At 38.7% G+C, this 10,881-nt stretch overlaps 1 protein-coding gene across 1 annotated transcript; it reads right to left on the reverse strand.

Moving 5' to 3' along the window:
* Positions 1–240: 240 nt before the first annotated feature.
* On the reverse strand, positions 241–10,238 carry LOC135148438 (uncharacterized). The gene is made up of 3 exons (XM_064083657.1): positions 9,951–10,238; positions 9,299–9,764; positions 241–803 (listed from the first exon to the last, which is right to left on the reverse strand). Exons 1-3 carry the CDS (start codon positions 10,236–10,238, stop codon positions 241–243), a joined length of 1,317 nt encoding a protein of 438 aa, XP_063939727.1.
* Between the last annotated feature and the right edge of the window lie 643 nt (positions 10,239–10,881).

A 10,881-nucleotide genomic window follows, 5' to 3' on the forward strand; every position in this document is an offset into this window, starting at 1 on the left:
TTTTGATTACCCATTGTTGTTTATAGCTTGCTGATGGTTTCCATCTTTTTGGTTTTGGGTTTTGACCCTTTGTTGTTGAGTTATAAGCTCCACAAATACCCAACTCGGTTTTTGACTCAGCCATGGCTGCTGGGTTCTTTTGAATTTCTGGGCGCTTCCTGGGCGCACATCGTGCATCTCTCGAGCATCTTTGGTGTTTCTTGAGCACCTACTTGCTGTTGGTTGTGTCGTTGCTTGGATCTACTCAGATTGAGCATCTCTCGAGCATTCTTGGTGTTCCTCGCGCATCGAGCATCTCTGGAGCGTTCTTGGTGTTCTTCGAGCATCGAGCATCTCCCGAGCATTCTTGGTGTTCCTGGGGCGCCTGTGCACCTGTTGGGATCTCTTGAGTCGCTGGGCGCTTTCTTGGCGCTCATCGAGCATCTCTCGAGCATTCTTGGTGTTCCTCAAGTTTTTGCTGGTTTCTGGTGTTTGGGCACCTGGTGGGTTCTGGTGAGCTCCTGCTAACATGTTTCTTGGTCTGTTGTGAGTCGACTCAGCATGTGGGAACTCTCTAGGCGCTCTTCGAGCATCTTCTGAGCGGTTTTGGTGTTCCTCGAGCACCCTCCTGCTGCCTGGGTATCTTGCTTGGATCTTCTTGTTTTGTTCACTGTTGTGAGTCAACTCGCTGAGTTGGTTGTTGGGTTCTGCCTCTCTTCTGCTCTGGGGTAGCTCTGCTGTTGTGGATGCTATTTTGACGCGGTTCTCGGTCTCTGGCGCTGTGTGAGGGTGGTTCTCGCTGTGATGGCTCTCGATTTGGGCTCCTACAGATGCTTGTTCGAGTGAGTATCTTGCTTGCTTGATTTCTGACTATGGGGTGTTGACTTGTAGTGCTAGGTGGTTTTGGGGTGCTTGTTGTGACTACTACACTGCTCTAGGAATAGCTCTGTCCCAGCTTTGCCTTGACCTGTTATGTAGATGCAAGCCTTGTCCACTTGGTTGCATAGCAGGGTTTGTCTATGTTGGTTGATGTTGCTATTAAAGACGCGGTTCTCGGTCGCTGGAATGGTGGAATGGTGATGATGGCGCTGCTCCTTGTTGCTTGGTTCTGCAGTTGGTATTCTGTGGTGATGTTCCACTGGATGATTTGGGTTCTTTTGGTGTTTCTTTGGTGCTGTTGGGTCTGATTAGTTGGACTTGCTGCTGGGATGGTTTGAGATCTCGACTTTGGCTGCTGGGTTTGAGTATTCGCCCTACGCCTATTGGGCTCTTGAATGGTCTTTAGAGTGCTGCTATATGGCGTCTATATCACAGTCCCGGGGTTGGCTTGGTTAGTCTGATTTCCAGCTTTGATTTGGTGTCAAGCTTGAGCAACTTGATGAATTTTGGAGCTTGATTGAAGGGTTGGCTATGGCGACTTATACTCGGTTCTCGGTTGGGACTGTTGGATATGATGTCGAACATCTACCTTGTTCATGGGACGCTCATCTTGATGCTTCTTTCTTGGGGTGTTTGGGAGAAAGGTCACCCTACTTACTCCCTGGCCAGTTGTGGGTTGCTTGTGGCTTAGTAGGCAGGCGCTGTTGGAAGGTGGTTTTAGGCTGTGACTCGACCCTTGGTGAACTCTGTTTGATGCTTATTTCGGTGTGTTTGGGAGAAAGGTCGACTCTGCCTGCTTCTTGCCCCGGTTGTCAGCAGTAGTCGACTTGGTAGGCAGGTGCATCTGAGCAGATTTCGGACTTGGGACCCTAGGTGTTGGAGTCTTTTGGCGTCTCGTCACTTGGTATTGATGGCGGTATGCACTCTCGATGGGATTCATTGCATTTACTTCATTTCGTGCCAATTTCATACTCGCCCTTTATTCTTTGATTGTTTGATGTGTGAGATCTTGCATTCTTGAGTATGCCTTCCAAGGGAGATGCCTTTGGTTTGACTTGGCTATTCAACTTGGAATATTGGGTGCTGAGGTTATGATATGGCGATCCAGATTTGTTCTTGTGAGGACTTAGCTTCGGCCATGGTCTTCTTGGTTTGGGTTCTGCTGTCTTGATGCATGAAAATGCGAACTACTATGGCCATGGAGATGCCTGGCTTTGTTATTGTAGTTCTCCTTGGCGGCAGAACATGCTTATCACATATTGCATAGTTGGTTTTAGGTTATTCACATATTGCCTAGTTGTACTTGGTTCTTTACCCCTGCGTGGGTTTGATCATTTCCTTTGTAATATGTTGGATGTACTCTACCCCTGCGTGGGTCTTCTATGTATTTCCTATGTTCCTTGCTCTTGGCTTGCCAAGTTGCATGGGGCGTTCTATATGGACGCCCCGCCCCTGTACTCCCTAATATCCAAATTTATACAATATACTAACCAATTAGCAAAAAAAAAAAAAAGCATAAAATTCAAGGCGTAAAATAGCAAGTAACTAAGTACGAATGTCAATTAGTATAAGTGATTTTAAATCATATATAAGTATGGTATTAATTTCAGCTTTGTAGGTGCATTCTTCGAATCTCTGAGGACCTAGGTTCATGATGGAACATGTTAATGATTATAACTGGATAGGACTTCCAAGATACAGTAGCGAATATAAAGAAGCGATAAAAGCATTTGTGGAAAAGGCATTTCCTCTTTTTGCCGTAGGTAATGAAATGAAATGCCCCTGCAGAGATTGTGATGATCGTAAGTGGAGTCATCATGATGTAATTTATGGTCATCTCATCTGCAGAGGACCTTCCCTGTCACAAGTGCAATTGATTTGTAAGGTTTCAGAAGTCAAAGTAGGAAATAGTAATGAATCTAAGGACTGTGAAGCGGGGGCTGGTTTCGGAAATAACTTACACCACCGATCATGGTGAGCAACAACGAATTGCTCATAGAGTTGCATTATCTAAGGAGACAATCCTGAGACTGTCAAGAACTCAAAGATCGAGTAGGGCAAATCGAGTCTTCCTTACCAAGAACACGTCGTTCTGGGAAGCAACCTCTTGAAGAAGGAAGTTTGTTAAGCTGTCATGACGGGAGAGGACACGTAATTACTCCGCGTTACTTGTTTGCATCTGACGGTCAGATTACGGTTGGAGGAGATGATAGGCGATTGAAAAATACCAGGGACAACAGAAGGCCTCCTCATTAAGAAGATAGGCCACCATTGATAGTCACCGGAAGATCCACAAGAATGGTGGACTCCTTGGCGGATCGACTCGAGGGTAGAGTTAGCAAGGCAGATCTATTCACCATAATCAGAGAACTAGATGATAGGCCCGAGGAGGTTAGAACTACATCAAGAACCGCGCCCACATGGCGAGGCGACTATCAGATAGGGCCACCACATGGTCAAGATCCAAGAAGCTATGAAAAATCGACGGGCCGAGATTCTCAGGGCTTCGGTGGCAGGACTGATCGGGACCCAGAACACAACTCGACAACAGGTTCCACCTTCTTCCCGTCTTATATGTTAATGTGGTTAAAATTTCATACTCTGTTTCGGTCACCTATGTTAATGTTGGTTATTGTTATGATGAATTATTTTAATAGATATTTTTCGATGGATACTTAAAACCTTTTGAAAACAAAGTGATTATGACATATTGCCTATCATATTTTTTTACTGGAGTTTGATTTGATTTAAGCAATGTCATTATTTTAAGAAAATAAATATAACCCCAGTTTTTAATCATTTCTCATCAACTCTACAAAGAAAATATGGGGAAGACAAATGGATATTTGTTCCTAAAAGTGTAAGTATATATACATGAAAGTTTTTTTTTTTTTTACCATTTTGACCTTTATAGATCATTTTATATGTTGTATTGTTGTGTGCATATACATTAAAGAATTTGGTATGTGAGTTAAACATTAAAGAATTTGGTATGTGAGTTAAACAAAAAAAATCTATCTTAAATTAACTTAAAGATATTTAAAATATATATTTGTTGTTAGGATTTCGGAGAAAAAATCAATGTGTGCGATAATAAAATTGTGAGCTAGCTGCAAATTTTTTCAAGATTTTATATCATATCTAGTAAATTGACAATGTGCAGCGTCATTTACCACTTGTACATAACCTATTTCCTCGTTTTCAAACCCCTCCTCCCTTCCACCAGAGGACCACCTTAGGAAAAATAAACATACTAGATTAGTCACAAGATTAAACAAAGCAAACTGAGTTTGTACATGAAAATAAAGGAAGCAATGGGTCTTGCCCTTCAAAAACTCATAAAACAAGATCTGAATCAGTCTTCCTTACCAAGAACACGTCGTTCTGGGAAGCAGCCTCTTGAAGAAGGAAGTCGTTGTCGTGACGGTAGAGGACACGTAAATACTCCGCGTAACTTGTTTTCATCTGACGGTCAGATTACGGTTGGAGGAGATGATAGGCGATTGGAAAATACCAGGGACAGCCGAAGGCCTCCTCATCAAAAAGATAGTCCACCATTGATACTCACCGGAAGATCCACAAGAACGATGGACTCCCTGTCGGATCGACTCGATGGCAGAGTTAGCAAGGCAGATCTACTTGCCATTAGCAGAGAATAAGATAATAGGCCCGAGGAGGCTAGAACTACATCAAGAACCGCGCCCACATGGCGACGCGACTATGAGATAGGGCCACCACATGGTCAAGATCCAAGAAGCCATAAAAAATCGACATGCCGAGATTCTCACGGCTTCGGTGGGAGGACTGATAGGGACCCAATCTTGATCGAGGAGCGACGAAGTTTCGGGAACACTCGCGAGCAAGAGAGGCCTCAGACCCAGAACACAATTGGACAACAGGTTCAAATTTCTTCCCCTCTTATATGTTAATGTGGTTAAAATTTCATACTCTGTTTCGGTCATCTATGTTGAAGTTAGTTATTGTTATGATGAATTATGTTAATACATATTTTTTATGGATACTTAAAACCTGTTCATAATATTTTTTATTGGAGTTTGATTTGATTTAACCAATGTCATTATTTCTAAAAAATAAATATAACCCCACTTTTTAATCAATTCTCATCAACTCTAGAAAGAAAATATGGGGAAGACAAATGAACATTTGTCCCTAAAAGTGTAAGTATATATACATACATAAAATTTGTATTTTTTTTTTACCTTTTTGACCTATATAGATCATTTTATCAGTTGTATTGTTGTGTGCATATAGTTCCTGTGTCATTCAACAAGAGACCCGACAAGAGTTGTAGGCTTAGATAACTAATTAATTATAAATTAATTAAACAGTATAAATGTTACAACATTAAGATACAACATCCCATAACATATAATATTTTTAACAGTCTTGAATGTTTTGTACCTAAATGCATAGTTATTATAAATCTCTTATAATGAGCTAGAAAAAACTCATGGTCGATAAAATATGAAAAGAACATGTGTTTGCGTGCATAAATCACATTTTTAACATCAAAATATTAATTTAAAGTATAAAAAACACTTCAAAAATATATTGTAAATATATAAATATAAAATAATAGAACTTACATCAATATTGTAAGGGAGTAGTAAAAAAATATTACAAAAGTTCATGTTTATTGATGTATAACAGAGCATGTTAATTAAAATTGAGATTTTCATCAATTGAGTGTTTATATCATATACCAATATATATATATATATATATATATATATATATCTTTTCCTAATGAAAAGCATAAATATTTTCATAAATAAATCCATCAATTTAAATTCCTATTTAACAAGAGAATTTACTAATTAAATTAAAAATGAATAGCTAGTACAACATATTAACTGCAATAAAAGATATTGATGATGGAAGCATTTAAGTCATGTTGGAGAAATTTTTTCATTGTTTAGAATAATTCTTTCACATATGCTGAAATAAGATGAACATCAAATTATTTTTGCAATATAAAATTTCAAGGACTAATTTAAAAATACAATGATATATGCAATATATAATTTTAAGAAAAGATCGAACCATAAGAAAAAAATAAAAGACGATTGAAGTGTGTCATGATAAGACTTTCATGTAATTAAATCATGACCACTTTATGCTTTATCAAAAACTTTATATCATGGATTCAGACTCAATAATCACAACCCAACATTCCATTAACCCCAAATATGTACAAAGAAAAACAAATCCAAAATAAGATATAAATATATGATAAATCTTATTAAATATGCATGAATCAAGCACAAATCGTCAAATATATGATATATCAAGAACATCATAACAATGATTGTTGTGGATAGTGGTGTTATTCTCCCTCTGTCCTAATAGGTTCTTTATCTTCTTTTTTGACACGCATTTTGACACTCCTATAGTTTCATAATAATTTTAAAAAAAAATTTGAATAAAAATTTGACCTTATTATTTTTATAAAAACAATCAGTCAACTATACTTTATAGGAGACTCAAAATGCATGCAAATAGTGGACGTAAACAATCACATGGCATGGAGGGAGTGGTGTTTATACTAAAAAGATGATAATAAAGACTTTATTGGAAACTTCATATATTAGATCGAAACTCAAAAATCATAACCAACATTCAATTAAACCAATATATGTACAAATAAAAATGAATCCAAAATAAGAAGTAAATATATGACAATTACAAATTAGGCATGAATTAATCGGGAACAAATCATCAGATTTATGATATATGGAGAACATCATAAAAATGATTGTTGTGGACCGTGGCGATATAGTGTTTACACTAAAAAAAAGAAGATAAATTTAGGCTTAATTGGAAAATTTTATCTTAGACTGAAATCCAAAAATAAAACCACCCATTGGATTAAATCCACATATGTAAAATTAAAAATAAATCCAAAATAAAAATTAAATTGTTAGGTCCTATAAACTCACTATATAAGATGATATAGTGATCACAATATGTAACACAGTATGACAATATAAGAGATTGAAAACAATAAACTTTTATTCACAAAGCTTGAGTGGTTACACAAACTCTCTCAGTGATTTATATTTTATCACTAAGAGCTGCTAGGGTTCTTAACAATGTACTCGATAACTCAACTCATATAGAGTAACCCTAATCTGTGTTTATATAGACACAGTTACAAAATCAATCTCTGATTTGATATCCTATAAATCAGCTATGTATTCTATCAATCAAAGATTGCTCCAGTTTTCTGTTTAGTTTCCATAGTCAGCAAATCACTCCTCCGCTTCTATCCTTCCTTGAAGTATATCCGCTTCTGAGCTCTTTCCACGTGTAAACTCTGACGAGTCTTGACTATATAAACTCTGATCAGACTTTATCAAACTCTGGTCAGACTTTACTAAACTCTGATCAGCTTCATCAAACTCTGATCAACTTCCAGCTTAAACTCTGATCACTCCTGTTCTAAAACAAACTTTAAGAACATTAGTAATCATCAATTATATCTAACAATCTCCCCCAACTTGTGCATAAATATGTTATGTGCAAGTTAACACATAACTGATATTGTAAGCTTTATCAGACTCTTCATTGAATGCAAGAGTACTGATTCCAGCTATTTTCACTATTTTTGCTGAATTTTTCTTCATCTCAACCAGCTTTCCTTGATAATTGAAGTATTTAGGAATGAAAGGTCCAGCATTTTTGTTTCCTGTAATACCCATCTTTCTTCTGATTTGATCTTTGAGCAGATTGGAGATATGTTGACATGACTTGTTCTTTACTTGAAATATGTGTGAGACATATCTCAATTCCTCCCAGTGTTTAGCATACAAATCAGCTTCAATTACTCTAAACACTGTTCCATCAGACATGAAGTAGATAAGAATGTTATCTCCTCTGTCATTCTTCACCAGCTGGACTGAATCTAATTTGTCCATTCTTTCTTGCAATGCTCCAGTCTTGGGAGCACAGAGAGATGAGGGGTCTGTTGACATTGATCCTATACTCTGATCAAATTTTTCATATTTAGATCCCAGCCCTCCTTTATCTCTTCCTGCTTTACGATGAGAGATTGGTTGAATTGAGCCCTTTTCAAAGTTTATCTCAGTCATCAGACTTGGCTTTGCAAATCCTGCCAGTGGAGTAATTGTTGGTTTGAACACAGCTTGAGCTTTGTCAGAGGTTGTGTCTTTCTTTGCTTCCTTATTAACTTGAGCTATGTCAGAGGTTAATCTTCCTTTTTGTGATTCTGCAACATGAGCTTTGTCAGAGATTGCAGCTTCAGATTTCTTTTCCTTTACAACTTGATCTTTGTCAGAGGTTGTATACTTCTTCTTATCCCAGCCTTTCTCAAGGTGCTCATCTACTTTGCTTTTTCCCTTGGATGTATACTCATCTTCAGAGTATATCTTTTTGACTGGTAAACTCTGATCAGCAACAGTAGCTTCCTTGATCAATATCCCTTTTTCTTTTGGCTTGGTAGTCGATTTTGCAGGCTTTTGGATCTTTCCAGAGTTTATAGCTTCAACATGTTCTTTCTTCAGCTCAGCTTCCTCTGCAGCAATCAACTCCAAATCCAATTTGGCTTCTGGATTTTCTTGTTCAAAGATCAATCTAGCAAGTTCTTCATCAGTCAATGGTCTATCTGATCCAGCCACTGGTCTGTGCTTTGATCCAGATGTGACATTATGTGTTGGCACTGGAACAGACTTTTGCTTAGATTTTGAACTATCAGAGTTTATAGCTTTTCCATCAGTTCCTGCTTGAAATCTCTTGTGCTTTGTGAAGTCATCCACATCATTATCATCATCATCATCCTTCTTCTTTCTCTTCAGAGTTTGAGTAGTAGACTTGCATTTGACTTTAGTTACTCTCTCCCCCTTTTTGACATCATCCTCATCAGGAATCAGAATTGATGTGATCAGAGAAAGTGAAGATTGGATGGCTTCAAGCTGTTTGGACATTTTCTCTTGAGTAGACTCAATGGTGGTCATCCTCTTTTCCAGAGATTCATTTGCAGACACCAGCTTCTTAACATCATCTTTCAGAGGTAGTAGAGTCCTTTTCTTCTCCATAGTTTGAGTTTCCTTGAGACTGGCTACCTCTGTTCTAAGACCATCTATGGACTTAGATGTCTGAGCTTGAGCAGGATGAAATGTCTTTAGATAAAGAACAGTAGCCTTGAGGCTTGACATGACATCAGAGTTTGTGACTTTATTCTCTGCCATAGATAGAAAATCTTCAGCTTTTGCTGGCTCCAGAGAATGTTGATGGCTCGGCCAGAGTTTATCCCATACTTCACTTGGTGGATCAACCTGAAGATCCCTGGGAAGTGGCTCAGAGTCTGTGGTCAGAGTTTGTAGCCTGGCATTATACTGGCTGGTAGACTCCCACTTCTGTTGTAGATGTGATAGAGGGACTTCATCATCATTTTTATCACTGTCATCATCTGAACTGTCATCATCCTCATCATTATCAAATGCAGGATTAGCAATTTTCTCAACAGGTTCTTGAATAGATTTTTCTTGATCATCAACTTTTGATTTGCTAGGCTCTTCATCAGCCGTAGCAAGGGATTGTAGTGCTTCCACTGCTACCTTATCAGGTTCTTCAACTACATCAGACTTGTAGTGTTCTGGAGCTGTATCATGAACAATGGCACCCTCAGGAATTTTCATTGGAGAATGAGGAATTGGAGTGGAGGGTCCATGATCAGATATTGGAATATGAGAGTCAGACAGTGGTGTCTCAGCTTCAGTTGTAGTTTGATCCTTGCATACAATTTCCTCATCTACTTCAGATGAAGTAGAGGATGCTGTGGCAGCAGAGATTGGAACAGCTTGTAGAGGATGCACCATCAGAGCTTGTGATACATCAAGAAGTGAACTGGATGGTGCTTGCTCTTCCTCAAGAGTAAAATCTGTGATTTCGGTTATGGGTACCTTTGCCCTCGCAGGCTTTTGAGCCCTTCTTTTGAATCTAGCTGGCTTTTGTTGAGGACTGGTCTGAACAGGTTCAGAGTTTGTTGTAGGAGTAGGTTCAGAGTTTACAGCATGTGCAGGTTCAAGATCATCATAGTCATAGGCTGCAACCAGTCTCCTTCTCTTCTGCTTTTGAGGAGAAGCTGCTTCAGAGTTTAAAGTATCAGTGTTGAGGGCATCAAAGTTTACAGCATCAGAGTTTGCTGGTTTATCAGACTTTGTCTTCAGAACTTGTGTTGCAACAGAGGTTCTGGTCTTCTGAGTAGAGGGGTTTTCATCAGACTTTGTAGCCTTTTTAGACCTGGATGCAGAAGTTCTGGGTTGTTTGGGGATTGTAGGAGAGACTGGAGGTTGAGGCTGTTGTGATTGTGGTTGTTGTTGTACTGGGAGCATATCCATCCTAGCTCTAACTTGAGCTGGAATTAGAAGAGGTCTCTGAATTGGATACTTCTCATCCTTGGAGATGAGGTCCTTAAACACTCTTTTATGAAGCCTGAATGGCTTGATCTCATCAACAACATCAAAATCTACCTCACCAACAGTAGCATTAAACAATAATTGACAGAATCTTGAGAAATATATGACTTGTCTATTCTCATGCATTCTTTCACCAATATTTCTAAGAACTAATCTACCAAAATCAAAATTAGTAGAGTAGATCAGAGAATACCCAATCTGCAGCATGTCCATTGGTATGGCATCCCAGTTGGTAGATTTCTTTTGAAAGGCCCTGGTGATGCAGTCGAAGAAGAAACTCCATTCCCTTCTGAGCCCTGGGCGCTTCAGTTGTCCCAATTTTTCAAGTGATTCACTGTAGCCCAAATCAGTCATCATTGTTCTCAGATTTGCATCTCCATTAGTGATATAAGCAGTGTCGAGCTCTGGTAGGTTGAATGCTGTCCTGACTGTGGCTGGAGTAACAAAATACTCCTCCCCTTCATATGAAAACACAATTGATGGTGATCCATCTTCACCACCATTGTCATACTTACCCGTCCTCCAGAACTTGATGATTTGGCTTCCTGAGAGTCTGACAGGAGCG

The sequence above is a fragment of the Daucus carota genome, chromosome 8 (assembly GCF_001625215.2).
Source record: "Daucus carota subsp. sativus chromosome 8, DH1 v3.0, whole genome shotgun sequence".
NCBI lineage: Eukaryota > Viridiplantae > Streptophyta > Magnoliopsida > Apiales > Apiaceae > Daucus > Daucus carota.